The 20102-nt window shown below is 46.1% G+C and overlaps 1 protein-coding gene and 1 long non-coding RNA gene across 3 annotated transcripts in view; one reads left to right on the top strand and one right to left on the bottom strand.

Moving 5' to 3' along the window:
* Cyth3 (cytohesin 3) overlaps positions 1-20102 on the top strand; it is an 86544-nt gene that overhangs the window by 62268 nt on the left and 4174 nt on the right. Inside the window, exons 3-9 of the mRNA XM_078023690.1 lie at positions 1416-1480; positions 2042-2108; positions 6806-6924; positions 11532-11612; positions 14165-14277; positions 14566-14714; positions 15306-15417. Coding sequence (XP_077879816.1) covers positions 1416-1480; positions 2042-2108; positions 6806-6924; positions 11532-11612; positions 14165-14277; positions 14566-14714; positions 15306-15417 — 706 coding nt within the window. The remainder of the gene's footprint in view (positions 1-1415; positions 1481-2041; positions 2109-6805; positions 6925-11531; positions 11613-14164; positions 14278-14565; positions 14715-15305; positions 15418-20102) is intronic.
* Positions 9714-19948, bottom strand: LOC144367446 (uncharacterized). 2 transcript variants are annotated; one of them, XR_013426824.1, is made up of 3 exons: positions 19669-19947; positions 17891-19288; positions 9714-13579 (listed from the first exon to the last, which is right to left on the bottom strand). It is a non-coding gene; the product is annotated as an uncharacterized LOC144367446 (long non-coding RNA). The 2 variants fall into 2 exon arrangements; XR_013426825.1 differs by lacking the exon at positions 9714-13579 and adding an exon at positions 16463-16934 and having other exon boundaries at positions 19669-19948.

Genomic DNA, 20102 nt, shown 5'->3' on the forward strand with positions numbered 1-20102 from the left:
AGAGTCACAGTGGCAGGTTTAAACAGCAGCACAGGTCTGCTGAGCATTTTCCTCTAAAATCTTATGGTAAGATTTGATCATATTGATCATATACAATATATTGAGCACATAGAACATTGCCTAGTACATTTTTGGCACTCAGATATCCTTTGAATGAATGGTCAAGCATATATTGGTTTCCAGCTATGTACCTACTAGGTGGTAGGAGAAACAGATGAATGACAAACAGATGAATAAACAATGTCCTTCTCACACTTGTGTACTTTACTCAGGTCAGGGTAAATGATGTCCCTTAGGAGGGGCGAATGAACAAAGCTACAGTTTCAGAGCTGAAGTGTCTGTGATTTCTACAAAAACTATTCACAAGGCCTCTGGGCTCCTTCCATGTGGGGCTTGCTTGGAAAAGTCAATCATTGGCTCCTCTTAAGAAGCTTCCTAGTCATTGTCACTGCCAGAATAAATATGGCTCAAAGGCCATTGGCTGCAGGGCCAAGCCTTATCCCAGACAATGACTCCTTTCTAGGAACTCACTTTTAAGTCTGACTTTCTTGGCACACAAATAATAGGGCCCTGAATAGAAATTTCTTTGTATTTGAAAGGTAATTTATAGACATTTTAAGGTTATCCTTTATTCTTGGAAAAATCCTGCAACCCAGAATAAGTCCTTTAGTTGAAGAATAAAAATTTATATTATTTGTATACAAGTAATTATACTCCTAATTAATATGATATCTTAATTTAACTCTACTTCATTCCATCAGTGAGAATGCTGAGGCCCATGGAAACTAAGATACTGTCCAGGGCCTCTCAGCCAGTAGGGGACACACTAATGGAAAGGGGAGTATGTTCCCTCTGATGTCTCTGGTCCTAGGGATCCAGATCTGGCTTTACCCTCTGGTCCCTGTCCCTGACAGAGTGACAAGAATCACTCTGTCACTGATAAGCTGCTGATAAACTACCTCAGTGCTAACCTGAAAGTGTCTGAGCTTCAACATCCGCCTGGTCTCCCGAGAATGTAGGCAGCATGGAGAAGGCACACAAGCCATGCCAGGTCGTGGGGAGTGGCTATACTTCTGGGGCCTAGGGACCTGCTGCCTTCTTTTTGCTGGATAGGCTTCCTTTTTACACCTCTAATATTCTTCCACATTCCTTCTTAACTTTACACACAAGTACTCTAGAGTCTGCCTAGTGAACCTCTCTCATCTGTCATCCAACAAGGGATAGACAAATCATTTTGTTTTCTCCTAAGCAGTGCTGGCTCTGACTTTGAGGTATCGGGTGCTGGTACCTGTGGTACCTGCAATGCTCCAATGAGCCCTCTGGGAAGGTGGTATCTACAAGGTTAAAACGTGCCTGAGCCTAGGTGGAAGAAGGCTAAGACACCCTGCGACCCCAAAATCCTTCTTTTTTGGCAGAGGCTAAAATATGAAATTGCAGAAGTGATGACAGAGATTGACAACTTAACCTCTGTGGAGGAGAGGTAAGCAATTTATGGCTTCGCTTTCAAGTTGCTTCATCTCTTTGCTCCCCACCTCCACTCTCTAGCTGAACTTGTCAACTGGTGTCTGCTGCAGGGGTGAGAGGGCTAGGTCTGGGTTGTGGGGGCCTTTGGAGCTGTTCATTGCGTTTTCTGTCCCTGGCTCCTTCCTCCTCCTGGGAGGCAGGGCTGCAGCTCTGTAGTTTATTTCCTCTAAGACCTTGTCTACCTTTGTAAGTTTGGGAGTAAGCACAAGCAATCAGAAGTAACTACCTAGAAATAAATTTTCTGTATCATAAGAAACTGTGCTTTTTTATTTAAAAAAAAAAGTTACTATTTTTCATCATTATTTTTTTCTGAAGAAGTATGTCTCAAGTTATCATATGTTAAAAAGAGCCAGAGTTCCCCAAGTGTACCCATGCTTTTTACTTTGTTGAGTTGTCCTGTGTTGTTGTCGTGAGAGGGAAGATGTGCTGAAGGGCTGTGACTGGGCTGTGTTGTGTGAAATGCTGTGTTCTCTAAATGTACCTGTTAATGATTTTTTTAATTATCTCAAATGAATAGCAAAACTACTCAGAGAAACAAACAAATAGCCATGGGAAGAAAGAAATTCAACATGGACCCCAAAAAGGTAAGAGAATACTTTCGGTTTTCTGGCATGTGAATGATTGGTTATTCAGCTTTAATGGCTATCTCCCTTGGGACAGAGGTGGCCGTATCACCTCATAAAAAGATGGGATTAACATTACATTTTTATAAAAACCAAAAGCAGGGAGGGGAGGTCTGGCTGTTCCTGAGCAGGGTGAAGCAGAAGCAGCCTGTTGAGCTGATTTCCAGGCAGAAAGGCTTTTATTGCTGTGTGAGTTCCAAGAACACATGTGACTCCAGGTAACTAACAGGAACCACTCTCTGGCCATGGGACCCTGCAGGGCCCTTGACCTCAAGGTTTATCTCCCTTTATCTTCCTAAGAAGCTAGGCCCTCTCACAGGGACTTTTGTGATCAATGAGGGCAGAGGTGCGAGTGGAGTCCAGGTGCACAGTGTTTGTAGATTTCATTGTCAGCTGGGCTGAAGAGTTCAAGTAAGAGGACCTTATCCCTGTCTTGTCCCTAAGGGAAAGGTGCCTCCATGAAATAACACGGAATTCTCCTGATTGAAATGAATACCTTGTTCTTTCCTCAAGTTGGATTTTCTAGGAAAGCACCCCAAAACAATGAAACCTCTTGTTTTTGAGATTGAACTAAAAGATTTGGCAGAATCTGTAAAGCTTCTTAGAACGCATGACTCAGTTGTCACATTGTTTTGGTTTTGAAAGAGAAGAGTAGACCTGCGTTAGTCATAAAGGCTCATGGTGGAGGAGAGGATAGGTATCCCATGGAAGGTCTAACTGAAGAGCTGGTTTATTCATTACTGGTGGTCTAAGATTGGTGTTCATTTATTTTTCTTTGCTTATTTTGATATTGAGCTTCTAAACAAATTAGTAAATTTGTTTGTTTTTTAATTTTTTTTTTTTTTTTTTTTTTGGTGGTGCTGGGGATTGAACCCAAGGCCTTGTGCATGCAAGGCAAGCACTCTACCAACTGAGCTATGTCCGCAGCCCCAGTAAATGTTTCTTGCGGGAAATACATTGTACAAGGTCTAAGGTTTGTAAACTCACTTTTTTTTAAGTACAAATTCCACTGAAAATCATTTTTGAAGAAATATTTATCAAGCTGGGCATGGTGGCATATGCCTGAGATCCCAGCTACTTGGGAAGCTGAGGTTGGTAGGATCACTTGAGACCATGAGTTTGAGACAAGCCTTGGCAACATAGTGAGACCTGTCTTGAAACAACAAACAATCCCCTCCTCCCCCCAAAAATGTATATCATCGTTCCTTGTGCATGATTTGCAGATTCGGATTTTCTTAGAGCTTAGCATATCTACAGCTGGAATAGGGTTTTTGTTCAACTGGTATACTCTAGCCACCATAAAAAATTTCCAGTTGCTTTCTAATTCTCTGTTCTTGAGGCATAAATCAACTCTAAAATGGAATGGAGTTGTCAATTGAGATGATTTTTGTGCATTTGGTAATGATTCCATTTTGGGGGTTAGTAAGTTTTTGTTTCTGTTTTCCTTTAGAAGTTGAGTTTACTGAGTTAAATTATCAGCAGATTTCACAAGCATTGGTGAATGTTTTGAAACTGGACTTCATGTTTAAAGGGACCCAAGTATAGCACAGTGTAGCATACCAATGAGTTTGTAAATAAATTCAAGTCTCATGAACATGCAGATAAATAAACGCTGATTTTATTTCTTAAAGTGATGCTACCCCTGTGCATCAGGCTTCAGTTTCATGAATGTGAACTCACCTCATACTTTTGACATCTTCTCTGTGGGTTCTTGCTTGTCCTCTCACTTTTCATGTACCATGTATCAGGTTTATAATAAGGGCTAACACTGAGAACTTCCTGTTTTCCAGGAACTATGTGAAGGAAGCACTTCAATTAATATACTTAATCCTTACAGCAACCTTATAAAGTAGGGAGGTTCCATTTTAATTATTGTCTCACAGTTTGGGAAAAAGCACAGGACAATTAAGAAACACCCCACTATCATGAGCAAGGAAGACTCATGACTCAGTGCCTATAACCACTTGTGTTACTGAGCTTTCCATTGCTGTGAAAAATACCTGAGAAAAACTAAAGGAAGAAAGGTTTGTTTTGGTTCATGGTTTCAAAAGTTTCAGTCCACGATTGCTTCGCCCTATGTTCTGTGGTGAGACAGAACATCATGGCACGGAGCGTGTGGTGGAACAGAGCTGCTTTCATCACAGCAGCTAGGAAGCAGAGAGAGGAAGGGGCTGGGGAGATACTGACTTCAAGGGCATGCCAAGGACAACTCTCTCTGACTAGGTCCTACCCGTTGTTTCCACTGCCTCCCAAGCGTCCATTAAACTATGAATTTAGCAATGGATTCACCCATTGAGGAGATCAGAGCCCTCATCATCCAGTCATCTTTCAAAGTCACCACCTCTGAACACTGCTGCCTCTTAGGTCACATGCACTTTGGGGGGACATTTCAGGTCCAAACCATAAACTTACTACTTTACTGAGCTGGGTGGGACCCTGTGGTTGGTTGGTAGGGAGCTCCGAATCCAGATAATCCAGTGTTCACAAGGTGGCTGCTCGCCACATCCAAGGAAGTAAGGATTTAATCAGGTTATGGCAAATTGCTGAACAGGCTTCATTTATGTCCCTTTTAGGATTTAATCAGGTTGTGACAAATTGCTGAATAGGCTTCATTTGTGTCCCTTTTCACCAAAAAGACATTTTTATACTAATTTAACTGGTTCTGTTCAACAACTTATTTGTAATCATGTTGCTCAGTAAATGCAGAGGCACATTAAGTCTGCAATGTGGATGAAAAATTATCAAAATTATTTGCTTTTAGACTGGTTCATGGTTTCAGAGATTTATGGCTGTAACACTTAGTTTGGGTTCACTAAGGCTATAGACTGTGGCTCAAACAACAGGTATTTATTTTCTCATAGTGCTGGAGGCTACAGGGCTACAAGACAAGAGTGCCAACATGATGGGGGCCTGGTGAGGCCCCTCTTTCAGATTGCAGACAGCTGCCTTGTTACTGAATCCTCCCATGGCCAGGGCAGGGAGCTAGCCGATTCCGGATACACATTCATACTCACTCATTCTCGGGCTAGGGACATAGCTCAGTTGGTAGAGTGCTTGCCTTGCATGCACAAGGCCCTGGGTTCAATCCCCAGCACCACCAAAAATAAATAAATAAATAGATAGATAAATAAACAAATATTTTTAAAATAAAATAAAAAGGGCCAGAGATGTAGCTCAGTGGTAAAGCTACCCTGGGTTCAATCCCCAGTACCAAAAAATAAGCTCCTGTATTTCATGTCTGTGAGAAGCTTTCATGGTAATGAGTGCTCATTCCATTTCATTGTAGGTATTATTTCATCATGTATCCATCAGAACATGTTTATCTGCCTTTTTTAAAAAAATAGATTTTTCTTTTAGCTGTAGATGGACACAATATCTTTATTTTTATGTGGTGCTGAGGATCAAACCCAGTACCACACGCATATGAAGCAAGCGCTCTACCACTGAGCTAGAACCCCAGCCCTGTTAATCTGCCTTATTGGTTGATTGTTTCCAGTTTTTGGAGACTCTAAAATAGACTGCTATAGACAATTATGTATTTGAGAGGAAAAAAAAAAATCTCCAGATGGACTATGTGGGTATGAGGAAGCCTGGCCTTGAGCCTGGGAATTTTAGCTAGAAAAGCCTGTCTGAATTGGTAGGAACAGCCTCCTGGCAGATAGATACCAGAATCCCCTGTTCCCTTACTGGCCTGGCCAATGTGCATCTTGGAACCAGCTCTGAAACTGTGCTAGAGAGAAACTTTTGCTCTCATGTTGGGTCCCTGGGGTTCCCCTGAGACAGAGCGCAACTGGGTCAGGCTAGAGGTAGCTTCTTGCTTTTTGAAATTGTCAGCTCTGCTCTGTAGGTCCTTAAAGTATGCATTAGTTTCAGCTGGTGTAAGATCAGTGGTAGCATATCAGTGTTTTTGGTCTCAGGTAACAGAAATTTTAGCCAAAAAAAATGCCTTTTGATTATACAATAGATATTTATCTTCTCACATAGCTGCTATGTAGTCCATGGCTCCTAAGTGACAGGAACAAGGTGCCTGTGCTCATCTTAGCCTTTCCCTCATATGATGGCTGCTCTGGCTCAGGTCATCACATCCTTGTACAAACTAGGAAGAAGAAAGAAGAGCAGTGCTAGCTCCTGGGAATTCTTTTACCAGGAAATCAAAATGTTTCTCAGCTGTTTGCCATGGGCTTCATTTATGACTATTTGGCCAAATCTGTAGTAACAAGGTCATTTTGAATTTCAAGGGCAGCTGAGAGTGATTATCTAGTGTAGGATGAGACAGAGAAAGGCATTTAGGTTGGGTGTTAGGTTGCCCAGCCAGCAGCATCCATCTCATGTGAGGAGTACCCCGACACAAAACAAATCATTTCCCAGGCTTAAGAAATCCCACATCATTATTACATTACATCTGCTTTTAGAATGTCTAACAATCACTTAAAGTGGTTTGTTCAGCAACCCATTTATCTGTCTTTTAACCTGTTTAGTTCCCAGGGTGGAAGTATGTGCTTTTCTTGGCTAGATGAAATGTAGCATAGTACTGTGAAAGTCAGAAGTTTAGTGGGTCTCTGGTATTTTTGCTCTGACCAAAAGAATATAATTCCATCCTTGAAAATTGAGTTTGAGTGGCACTTCCTAATCATCATTTTCTGTCTTATGATCTTCAGGGAATTCAGTTTCTAATAGAGAATGACCTGCTACAGAGTTCCCCAGAAGACGTTGCCCAGTTCCTCTATAAAGGAGAAGGCCTAAATAAGACTGTCATTGGGGACTATCTGGGTGAGAGGTAAGTTAAAGGAGGATGGGCAGCTGCACCTGGGCCTACCCTCCATTTTGGGGTTCTCGCAGCTCCTTAGCCACAAGCATGGGTTGCATGTGCTGACCCCCATACAGGGGGAACCTAGTACAGTCAATTATTCCTCTTGTTTACTGTGTGGAAGGATGGGTATGGGGGCACTTGGGTCCAGGTGAGATCTGTGCCCCTTGGGGAATCGAGACAACTGACAGCACTGCTGCCTTTCTCAAAATCTTGGATAACCGGTTGGTCTTCTGAAGTTTGGCCCATAAATACCCCAGATGTCTCAGTGATTTTCTTCCCCATATCTCGTGGGGTGTGAATGAAGGTAAGAATTGATTTTTCATATTTAAAGTAGAAAGCAGCAGGTCAAACTTACTTTCCCGACCTTTTTCACCAACAGTCCACTTATTGTGCTTAAGCAGAGGTTTAAGCAGTACATTCCAAGTGTGCCTAAATAGATTTGTCAAGGGCCAAAGAGAATATTGTTAAAAGCCCAGTGGTTGCTCAATCAGATTGTTTCTGTTTCCAGCTTTTTATTAAAAATACTTAATCAGAAGAACATTCCCCAACTCATTCTGTGAGCTTTCTACTACCTGAGACCAAAACCAAAGACATCACAAGAAAACAAAGCTGCAGGCCAGTATCTCTTAGAATATGGAAATACAATATTTCAATAATTTTTTAGGGAGCTGGGGCTGTGGCTCAGCAGTAGTGCACTTGCCTGGTATGTGTGAGGCACTGGGTTCGATTCTCAGCACCACATATAAATAAATAAATAAATAAAGGCCTATCAACAACTTAAAAATATTTTTTAAAAAATAATTTTTTAGGAAACAAATCTAACAATAAATAAAAAGGATTACACACCAAATGGGATTTATTCCACCAGTACAAGGTTAATTCAGCATGCAAAAGTCAAAGGTATAATATATCAGTAGAATAAAGAATCTGACTCATGATCATTCCCATAACTGCAGAAAAAGCATTTGACAAAGTTCAACACTGCTTTTCATGATAAAAACACTCAAAAAAACTAAGACTAGAAAGGAAATTCCTCAACAGGATGGAGGGCACTTATGAAAAGTAGCTTAACATAATTAAGATCAAGAGCAAGACTAGAATGTTGACTTTCACTATGCTATTCAACATGGTAGTGGCATTTTTAGCCAGGGCAGTTAGACAAGAAAATGAAAATAAAAACATCCACATTGGGAAGAAATACAATTAATTCTTTTTTTTTTTTTGTACCAAGTATTGAACCTAGGGGCACTCAACCACTGAGCCATATCCTCAGCTCTTTTTATATTTTATTTAGAGACAGGGTCTCACTGAACTTCCTAGAGCCTTACTAAGTTTCTGATCCTGGCTTTGAACTTGCAATTCTCCTGCCTTAGCCTCCTGAGCTGCTGGGATTATAGACATGTATCATCACACTTGGCAAATGAAACTATTTTTATTTGTAGATAACATGATCCATGTGTGTAGAAAATCTGAAGGGGTCATTGAAAAACTATTAAAACTGAGCAAGTTCAATAAGATTGCAGGTTACAAAATTAATATACAAAACTGAATTTTTTTTTCAGTACCGGGGATTGTACCCAGGGGCATTCTACCACTGAGATACATCCTCAGCTTTTTTTATTTCTTATATTGAGACAGGGATCTGCTAAGTTTCTCAGGCTGGCCTCTCAACTTCAGTCTCCCAAGTAGCTGGATTATAGCTGCATTTCAGTAGCAATTAGCAAACTGAAAAGGATAACAAGAAAACAGCTCCATTATAAATAACGGTAAAAAATAATAAAATATTTAGAAATATGTTTGGTAAAGGATGCACAAAATATTTACTCTAAAAACTAAAACATTGTTGAAAAGATAAAAAAATGGAAAGACAGCTCATGTTCATGGGTTAGAAAATTTAATATTGCTAAAATCGCAATACTCTCCACATTGATCTGTAGATCAAATGCACTCCCTATCAGAATTCCAGCTGACTTCTTTGCAGATGTTGGCAAGCTCATTGTAAAATTCATATGGAACTTCAAGGATCCAGAATAGCCACAGTCTTAAATAAGAACAAATTTGGAGGGCTGAGGTTGTGGCTCAGTGGTAGAGCTCTTGCCTAGCATGTAAAGGGCCCTGGGTTTGATTCTCAGCACCACATAAAAATAAATAAACAAAATAAAGTTATTAAAAAAAGAAAAGAAGAACAGATTTGGAGAACTTACACTTCCTGATTACAAAATAGACTAATGCTGCACTAATCAAGAGAATGTAGTACTGATGTAAGGATGGACATACAGAAGGTCATAGAATATAATTTAGAATAAAAAATAAACCCTAATATTTACTGTTAAATAACTTTGAATAAGACTTCCAAGGCAATTCACTGGGGTAAGAATAGTCTTTTCAACAAATGGTGCTGGGACAACTGAATACCACATGCAAAAGAATGGTGTTGCACCCCTCACCAGTACAATTAAAATGGATCAAAGATCTAAGTGTAAGAAGCAAAACCACAAAACACTTAAAACATACAGGTAAATATTCATAACCTTGAATTATGCCAGGATTTCTTAGATCCAACATCAAAAGTACAAACAACAGAAATGCTTTTGTGCTTCAGATGACATCAATGAGAAAGTAAAGAGATAATCCTTTAGAAGAAAGATATCTGTAAGTCATATATAAATATAATAAGGACATATCTAGGATATATCCAAGATCCTAAATTCCCTGAATTCTGAAACTTTCAGAGCACCAATGATACTCAAAAATAATGGATTTTAGATCTTTTAATTAGAGATGTTCACCTTGTATTGAAATCCACATGGCATGGTGGTGGATAGCCAAGAGGGTAAGGCAAAGATTGAGACTTGGTTGCTCCATCTCAGAGTAGGGAACAGGGGGCTGGTGGAAGAGGAGTGATGGGAATCCCACCTTATATTCAACACTTGCATTTGGGGTGCTTCACACCAGCTTGCACCAACTTGTGAGCCATGACAGGCAAGCATGCTCCCTCTGTGGAGCTCAGCCACCCTTCTGGCAGTGGGGTTTTGCCTTTATATCTCTAAGACTGACCCCTGAGGTGGCAGTGGCTGATGTGGTCACAGGCCTGCCACTCGCTATCCCCGTAACCAGGCTGATGCTACCTCCTCCCACACTCAGCAACAGCAGGCATGTATACCCACAGACCTTCACTCTGAGTGTGCCCTGTACTGTGCCACTGTGCCAGTTTAGTGGGAATCAGCTGACAGGTGCATTGTCAGACAGACAGGGCTGGATCCTCAGTTTTTCTTCCTGTCTCCTAGGACACTGTCTTCTAGGTCACTGCCCTCCTGGGACAGACAGGAGCCATCAGGACCCTGAAACAACATCAGAGACTGCAACACCACACCTTCCACATGCAGATCCCAAAGAGAAAGATGGAGAGAAGTTGGGACATGACCTTGGTGTCCTTGCACTTATCTTTCCCTCCCTCTTTCACCCCGCAAGCCCCAGATGGGGGAGCTGCCTGTGAACAGATGGCACTTGCCCACAGCCATGTCTAGTATTGATGCTGGCATAGGCTGTAGTGTTGACACGGTCAGTGAACTTACCCAGAGAGTGAACACTGGTTTTCAAGCTGCATTTTTTTTTAGTACCAGGGATTGAACCCAGGGACACTCAACCCTGAGCCTCATCCCCAGCCCTATTTTGTATTTTATTTAGAGACAGGGTCTCACTGAATTGTTTAGTGCCTTGCTTTTTGCTAAGGCTGCCTTTGAACTGGCGATCCTCCTGCCTCAGGCTCCCAAGCTGCTGGAATTACAGGCATATGCCACCATGCTGGCCAGGCTGCATTTTGTAGGCTCTCTCAACTAGGGCAAGTCACAGGTGTCTCCTGTAAGGTACAAGTGTTTTGAGAATACTGGCCTACGTTAATTCCAACACTCTGCTACCCTCAGGTGGCCAGTGGTGGGGGCAGGTAGAACCCCAGCATTTTGATACTTGGGGTATCCTCAATATATCTTGTGACCAGGTCCTGTGGAGCATCTTCAGTTAAGAGCCAATGGCACACATTGTTAAGTCATTTCCTTTTTGTTGTCATTTATTTTCATGATTAGTTTTTAAAAGCTAATACAAGGTATTGTTTCTTTCCCAAGCTTTGCTTTCTGAGCCCAGTATTGTACTTTATGGTTCATGGCCTTGAGCAAGTTAATTTACTTTTCTGAGCCTCAAAACTCCCATTGGTGAAATGGGGGTGGTAATAGGCCTAGCTCATGGAGCCATTTTGAAGGTTTCAGGGTGCACACTAAGCTCTGGTTAGGTCTCACAGCTTGGCATCTAAGTGGACCCAATTGGCCATGATGGTTGTCCTTTGGGGACATTTTAATGTTCTTCTTCCTGACTCTTACCTACTATGAAAGTACACTCCTAAAATCCTATTAATTCTGTTTTGTTTTAAGCCTGAGAACAAATTTTTATAGTGAGAGGAGAATTTTCACTTGTAGTCATATAAAATTAAAATTGCAAAATCTTGCTGTAGGACATGTCTTTCTTTTGAAGTCATTGAGATAACATACATTAGATTTGAATTTATTTCCACTCTTTCCTAGGGATGAATTTAATATCAAAGTTCTTCAGGCTTTTGTGGAACTCCATGAATTTGCTGATCTCAACCTTGTACAAGCCTTAAGGTTAGTATTTGCTGCACCCTGGGCATAGACCAGAGGAGGAGTCATGAGCAGTAGTGGCTGTTGATTCACTCCAAGGAACTCAGAGGGAGCCTGCAAGTCCTACAGACACTGGCTGCTCATTCCCGTATTCCTTCTGCTGCGTGACATTCTGCAGCCCTGTACAGGAATTGGAACATGCACACAGGGATACAAATCACTCTTTCCTCCTTGTAACTTCCAGTTCTGCATCCTGCTCGTGGTTTCTTTGTTGTCCATCATTTTGAATGACATGCAGGAATGTGTGTGGAGATATATCTGCTGCATGCTCTAGTTGGTGTGACCTTAACATCACCCCAACCCATTTTCCACTAGACTTGGCTTTGAGCACCAAGCACAAGGGGGTTACCCTTATTGTTCCCAGGAGGATGTAGATCTCCCACCATCAGAGGCCACACTCTGGCCTGCCTTGTCTAAGGAAAGCCAATGTCACTCTGAGTCACGCAGGGTGGATGGAGGAGGACAATGCTTAGACACTCTGTGCAGCCCTGTTGGCACCCACAGTATTCTCTCTGAATGCCCACTCGAACAGCTGGCCCTGCAATCTTGAGTGGCTGTCTCTTTGTCTTTATCTGTTGTGTCCTGGCTGGGTAGCATGGCTCTTCATCTGGTCTGGGTACTAATTCTGACCCACTGACCTATGTAGGAAGTGGCTGCAGGGACAGGCCTCTAGTGAGAGCCACCTGTCCTGCTCCAGAGCTGAGGCTATCATAGCCATGTCTTGTCTGTTCACATTCTAGACCTTCTTCCCTGTGCTCTGGTCTTATTTACATGGTCTTATTTACATTGTAGCCTCACTTCAGCTGCAGACTGAAATACGCGTGATGTTTTGTGTGATGCTCATAACACAGGGTCAGCCTGGGGCTGAGCCGTGCACTGACGGTGCGCAGACACAGGAGGCCTGCAGCCCTGCTTTCCATTTTCAGATTCAGTTTTTGAAAACTGTTCATCCAGAGAAAGGCACAGGCCTGGGAGTGTGGCGGGTACATTCACGGCACAGCCAGCATCACCTCTGTGGTGCCATTTATTTTGGCTAGTTTCTGATCCATAGCAAAAGGCCAGGAGAGGGCAGAAAGCTGCCACTTCCACTTTACTTCAGTAGGTCCTTGAGTGCTGCTTGGCTTGTTGCACTTCTGTCATTGGGCCTGTCCCAGTGTGCCCGAGAGTGGGGCTGCTGGTCTTTGGGAGTGCCCCATAGAGCTTACATGGGGCAGAGAGAGAAGGGATAATAGATATTTCTAAAACCTATGTTTCATGGCTTATCAGGAGCTAGTTGCTATGGGAGCAAAAGTGAGACTGGATAAGGGGTCCTCAGGCTGGTAGCAGGGAAGCCTAGGGTGACTTAGGGCCGAGGACGGTGCGCTGATGGAGAAAGCAGCAGGGAGGGGCCCCTGGGTGCTCCTTTAGTTTGAGGAGTTACCTGGAGGCTTTGGGCTTTTATTCTGAGGAAGTCAGAGGTGTGGGACTAACTGAAGCCATCCATTCTGTGGAGCAGGGCAGGAGATCATTTGTCCTGGTGGGGGTGTGTTGCTGACCAACATGGGGCAAAGAGGGAGAAAGTCAGCAGTGGCCCAGCCCAAGCCAGCTATCGTGATATCCTGGGATCAGGCAGGATATTGAGTCTGAAACTGTTGAAGCAAGTCCTCAAAAAGAGGGACCCAAGTGGCAGGAGTCTGTAGAGTGAGGGCATTTATGGGACCTGCAGAGGAAGAAAAGCTCAGAGGGAGGAGAGCAGCATCTGATCACTGCAGGAGCAGCACCTTACAACCAAGGACAGTCCAGAAATTAGTTGGAGTTTATAGTTCCAATCTCATCCCTCATCCTTGTGCTGAAGTCGGGCTGGCTGTGGGACCCCAAGGTGCAGGACAGCCACATCTCTGCCCTCAGGGCTTAGGGCTGACTGGTAATAGGTGGTACTGGGTGCCTTGCAGCTGGAAAGCAAAGAAAGGGACAAGAGTATTGGCGCAGGGCTTGCCATTTTAGGTAGGGCAGACTCATGGAGACCTCAATGAGAAGGGACATCTGAGAACAGAAGCATTTGATTACCTTTGGCATGATCCCTAAAGTAGAAGTGTGTCTGCCCCATCTAGGTAGCAACAGACTCTGTAGATGGCCCCAATGGTGGGGCCATGGAGTCTGTCCTGCTGACTCTGACCTTGCCGTTGTGGGTGGAGGTAGCCATGGGGATGTGGGAGGGCTCATGTGGCCATGTGATGGGTGCAGATGGTGGTGACAATTAAGGGCAAGAAGTGCTGGCATCCTGGATGTTTTAAAGGCAGTGGCAGCAGACCTTGCTGAAGAGTTGATTGTGTCATAAAAAGGCAGAGCAGTCAGTGAGCCTGTCTTGAATTACCAAGCAGAAGGAAACTGAATCTTTCCTTGCTGGCACCCCTGCCAGGGTGGCATCTCAGGCCAGGGAGAGAACGTCTTTGCTTGGGCAGGGAAGGAGCTGCTCTAAGTTCCAGGCTGGGTCCATCCTTAGCGTGGCCATGGGGTGAATGTCCATCTCTCTACAGGCAGTTCTTGTGGAGCTTCAGGCTTCCAGGAGAGGCTCAGAAAATTGACCGCATGATGGAGGCCTTTGCTTCCCGCTACTGCCTGTGCAACCCTGGAGTCTTTCAGTCTACAGGTCAGTGGCCCAGCTTGTGGCCTAGACCCCCACCCTTCAAGCTTGTTCCTAGAACCTGCCTTCCCTGAGCCAGGAGGGTCCTGCTTGTAGCCACGCATCAGACCCATCACACTCTGCAGAGAGCTGCCACTTCAGGGGGTAGACCCAGGGCCCTCCCGCTAGGCATGCGTGGCAAGGCCAGCACACAGGTTCCTGCATGGGTCGTCCTTGTGGGTCCCACACTCTCCATGTAGAAATTCCAGCTGGCTCAGGCTGCTGAGCCCTCTGCTGTCCGCTGACTTGTTGCAGACACATGCTATGTACTGTCATTTGCAATCATCATGCTCAACACCAGCCTTCACAACCACAATGTGCGTGACAAACCCACTGCAGAGCGGTTCATCACCATGAATCGCGGCATCAACGAGGGAGGGGACCTCCCAGAGGAGCTGCTGAGGGTGAGTCCCGCAGGACCCTGCTGCTCGCTATTTCTTTTCTTTTCTTTCTTTCTTTCTTTTTTTTTTTTTTTTTGTGTGTGGTACCAGGGATTGAATGCAAGAGTACTTTTCCACTGAGCTACATCTCTAGCCCTTTTTACTTATTTTTAATTTTGAGAAAGGGCCTGGCTGAGTTGCTGAAGCTAAACTCCTATCCTCCTACCTCAGCCTCCCGAGTCACTGGGATCATAAATATGTGCCACTGTGCCCAGCTTCAGAACCCTGCTTCTGAACTGCATCTTGCTGTTTCTCCTCCTTCCTCAAATTTATCAAAATGTATGAAAATTGGCAGTTCTGATTTATTTATCTAATTTTATCACTTATTTTTGTATTTTCAGAGAGGGTCTCTGCCTCAGGCTCCTGAGGAGCTGGGATTACAGGCAGGGACCACCATACCTGTTGACTCATGGTTTTGAATTGCATATTTGGGGCATATTTTTGTTATCTTGGTCCTGCTCACTTTATGCATCTTCTTCACTGGAGAGAGAGAGAAAGGGCAATTACTTCTCCTGTTTGAAACCCTGAACTTGCTGTTGTTTCTCCTCCTTACAGAACTTGTATGAAAGTATTAAGAATGAACCGTTTAAGATCCCAGAGGATGATGGGAATGACTTGACGCACACGTTCTTCAACCCAGACCGGGAAGGCTGGCTTCTGAAGCTGGGTGAGCCTGCTGTGTGTGACCTGTGCTCGTGGCCCCTCCGCCCACGCAGCAGCTCCCGTGGGGTCCTCCCAAGCTCCTTGTAGCAAAGCCCCTTACCACTTGGCAGCAACATTAAAAGACAGTTCCATTGAGCCAAAGCCTACTCTCAGCAGCCGCACGTGCCAGGCCGTTGGCTGCTTCCCTGAAGTGTGGCCTTTCTGAGTGAGGCCCTACTTGCTGTGTCCATGGCAGGGACTGCACAACCTATCCCAGAAAACTGCCGAGTTAGCATTTATGTAAATCCAGGGCAGTTTTCTGTACGAGAAGCAAGTGCATTTATCTCCAAAGAACCTGTGTGCCTTTCTCTTGGTTTGGCGTGGCTGTGATTTTTGACGAGTGGTTTAAATGTGCCTTCTTGTTGTTTTCCTTCTGCCTGTGGCTCCCACCTTTCTGTTCTGTGACGGGCTGTCCCTGCTTGTCCTGCGTTAGGAGGTAGGTACCCAGTGGCTTCCTCCCCTCCCCAGCGGCTCACTCCTCCTTCGGTTTCTCTCCCCCACGTTGGTCTGTGTGAAGCTCTGGTTTGTGGCTGCCATTCATCTGATCCATTTGGCTTTGGACTTGCTGGGTCAGCGTTGTGCACGGTGTGGTGTATTGGCACCCACCCCAGGGACAGGGTCAGCATCGGCTGGGACCAGGAACGCATGGGGACACTGTGTGGGAACAAGCCCCCACCCCTGCCCCATCTTTAGGTCCTGCAGCAGTGAAGAAGCTGGTAACCAGCCTGTCCCACAGCCTCACCAGTCTCCCCATACTAACCAAGCACTGCATGTTTACAGCTCCCGGAAAGATCCTGGGGATGCTCTGAAGGCTTTCTCACTGGTGACAAGTCTAATGGCTCTTACACTTTATGGGAAATTGTAGCAATTTTTAGGGGTTATTTTGACTCTGGGGGGGGATGGATTTTTACCTTATGTTGACAGTAAAGGCCACAAGATGTGACTGCTGTATTTTCTCGAGGTACTTCTGAGAACAGATGATTGCTGTGTGGCCTGTCAGACCTGAGGGCTAGAATTCTGGTGATTTTTATTATTTTTTTATGAAGGGAGGATGAGATGCTGCATGATGACAGTGTGACAGGCACAGGCCACCTGAGTTAATGGGCTGGGGCTGTTTCCGTGGGCCTGTTCCCAATGGGGTCTTCAACCTTGGCATTGCTCTCTAGCTCTTCTCTGGCTGTGCCAGTGTTTAGAAGGATTCTGGATCTTTGCCTGAATACTGAGTGCTGTAGCCTTGGACTCAGATGCCTGAGTGACAGCAGATATGCCCCAGACCTTCCAAGTCATGTGGTGCTTGTGTCCTGGAGTGGGGCAGCAGGAGGACCGCATCTGGAGTCACCAGCAGTTGCACTCAGCCGTAATAAGTAGGGCACTCATTGGATTAAACTCCTTCCTTCCATTTCTTGCATTGCCCAAGTGTGCCCCCTTGAGGGACAGTGACAGCCATTCAAGTGGCCTCTGTTCCTGGGGAGGAGGCCGGCTCTGAAGACATAAATAAGTGAATGAAATAAAGGCACAAGACTTCTTGTGTCTGTAGCGTGTTTTCTGGACGAGCAGATAAGAAGGCCATGAGGGAGTGCACAGAGTGCTCGTGTTTCTGTGCAGTTGTCCTGGGCACAGATGGGGTGCCAGGAACTCCCCATGCACCCAAATGTGGCCTCAACTCAGTGGTCAGCCAGTGGGGCATGGGGTCTGCCTGGCAACAGGTGCTGCTCTGCAGCATTGGCACGTGAAGCTCTCTTGCCCCGCAGCCCCTGTATCTGCTGTCTCCTTGGGAAAGCTGGAGGCCAAGGCCTTGCAGGCCTGCACTCTGCACAGCAGGCCCTGGAGCCACTGAATGACAGCAGCCTCGCTGCAGAGCTCCTGGGGCCTGGAGGTGCCTCTGCCTGTGGGCCTGCCCCAACTGTGTGGAGGAGCGCAGGCCTGGCCACTAGGTATATCCAATGGTATTGGTCCCCAAAGGGCGAAGAGAATAATATATGTGCCAAAAGACAAGTCTGGTGACTCAGGTCAGTCTCCAGGTGTGACCCTGTACCGAGTGGTCACGCAGAAACCCTCCCAGTACAGAGCAGACATTGCAGGGACATAGGCACCTGGCTAGACAAGTGTAAAACTCCAGAATGTGGGTTTCCAAATGTGCATTCAGACAGGAATGTCACACGCACAGTGTAAATTTAGCTGCAGAGCAGCTGCTGCTCCAGGCTAGGAGTGGGGAAGCTTAGGCATAGTGCGCAGGCCTGGCTTGCAGTTGTTGAGGAATTTAAGACAATGGGTTTCGAGAGTGACTCATGTCAACAACACAGAATGTGGTCAGAGCTGAGCTGCCATGGAGGGGAAAGTGTGCGCATGCCTGTGCCATGCATGCCCTTCGTGTGTGCGTGCACTCACAGGCCTGGGAGCAGTGGAAATGGAGATTTACAAATCAAAGTGATGCTTACCTGTTGAGGAGAAGCTGGCTCCTGTCTGCAGGTGAGCGTGGGGATGGATGGTGTGGGCTGGGCCTTCTGGCATCTCTCAGCAGAACCTGCCATGGCTCTGAGGCCAGGAGCATCGCCTATCCCTGCCAGGCCTACCTCTGAGCTGAAAGGTGTCCTGGGCTGGCAGATTTGGGCCTAGCCCTTATGGCATTCCTCAGTCTGGGCTCCTGCGGCCCTGGCTTGAGAGGCTCCACTGACCAAGGACTGGACGGGGGTGGGTTTTCCAGACACAACACTGAATGGAGAAGCAGTGGGGTGGGGTCCAGGGAACAAAGCTGAGGGTTCTTTCCTGCAGATCCATCTCCATGACCGGTGATGATTGCAGGTCGGTGACAGTGGAGATGGGCATTCTAGGGGCAAACAGAGCCAGCAGGCAGCCCTGATGGCCTGCTGTGGCGGGGTGTGCTGGAAAAGCAGGCCCTGGACAGGAGCTGCCTGGGATCACAGACAGCTCCAGGACCCCCGCAGCCATGTGGAGGCAGGGCCTGTGGCTGGGAGGGCAGCAGAACACAGGGCTGCAGAATTTAGGTCTTCACAATGAGTGTAGCAGAACCTCTGGGGGTATAAGGTAGGGGAGGGATGTGACCAGTAGGCTCTTTTGAAAAGACGCCTCTGGCTGCTGCAGGTGGGGGCACCATGGCAGCTTCCAAAAATGCACTAGTGCCCGAGGGGCAGAGCTTTAGATGCTGATAGATACAGTGGTAGAGGCTGCCATCAGCCGATATGGCATAGGGCCTTGGGACTTGGGGAGACACCTGGAAGGAATTAGCATTGTCCTCTTCTCATGATCATAGGGCACAGAATGTCCTTCTATCCCTTTGTTGCTGAAAAACTTTGAGATAAGGCAGGTTGCCCCGAGTGTCACCTGGACCCCATATAGAATGGGATCATGTCCCCTATATGGAACCAGTTTCCTGTGGGGCACCCTGTTAGGACTCCCATGCAGAATGGGCTCCCTATCAGGCCCCCATAAGGAATGGTCATCCTGTCAAGATGGATGAGACAGGCCCAGGCCATGGGAGCAGGAGACTCCATGGTGAAGCTGTGTGCAGGAGCTGGGAACAGGACCCAGGCGTGGAGATGCTGAGAGGAAGGAATGTCACTGCAGGCCAGAGGAGCCTGAGCACAGAGCCTGTGGCATGAGGGTGTGATATGGTGGCGGGGAGGGGCCCAGGGACATTCTGAGGGGATGGCAGAGGTGCATCAGGAATCTCAGACACTCTGACTGATGGAAGTGGTATGGTGTTGGTGAGGACAGAGCAGGGTGGCAAGTCTGTCTGGGGAGAGGGAGGGATAACTGGATGCCAAAGCTTCCTGGCCCTTGCTTTCGTAGCAACTGGACTCCTGATCTGTTTTAGGCTGTCGAGGAAGGACAGATTGAAGGTCCAGTGAGTGAGGCAGGGGTGAGGGAGAGGTCCCAGCTGGGCTCTGGAGACACCCCCTGCCCTGCAGGGCCTCTGCCTGTCGGGGTCAGGTTCCCTCCCTCCCAAACTGACTTTCCTTCTGGTGTCCTCATGCTGGGTCTCCACAAGCTGAAGCCCAGTCAGGGAAGCTCCTGCCTCAGCCCCGGGACATGACTCTCGCCTTTCCCCCACGCCTTTCCATCCACCGCTCTGTCTCCATGCCCCACACAGTGCTCCCAGTCCCGAGGAGGGATCCCAAATCCCAACCCTTCCAGTTCCCTGTCACCCCATCAGTACTGGGGAGCCCTGGGGAAGGGAAGGTAGGTCTCTTCTCACCTGCATCCGCATAGTGCTTGGGTCTGTTGTGGTGAGCAGTGTTTTCTTTCTCCCTCCTTTACTTCCACCCGCCCCGACACCTCCTGACTTCACCTCAGAAGCCAAGGCCAGCAGTTGAAGTTGCTTGTGCTGAGCGTCAGGGCTAACAGATCAGACGGACTGTGTGTGCATGTGTGTAGTGTGTGCTCCAGATCTTGTTAAAAGATTAATTTAATTCAATCTAATAGTTCCCTGAGCCAAGGGGTAATTGACTTTGATGGATCCCAGGGCTGCCCAAAGTACCCAGTAATGTGATAATGCCTGGGCAAAACAGGATTAGCCCTGGATAGACCTGGGTGAGCGGCGTTGACTTCATCATGTTATCATCTCATGTGGGGAGATTGCACCCATCCATTATGACTTTTCCAGGAAGCAGATTTGAGAGTGCTGTGTTA

This window comes from Ictidomys tridecemlineatus, chromosome 10, assembly GCF_052094955.1.
Source record: "Ictidomys tridecemlineatus isolate mIctTri1 chromosome 10, mIctTri1.hap1, whole genome shotgun sequence".
Classification (NCBI taxonomy): domain Eukaryota; kingdom Metazoa; phylum Chordata; class Mammalia; order Rodentia; family Sciuridae; genus Ictidomys; species Ictidomys tridecemlineatus.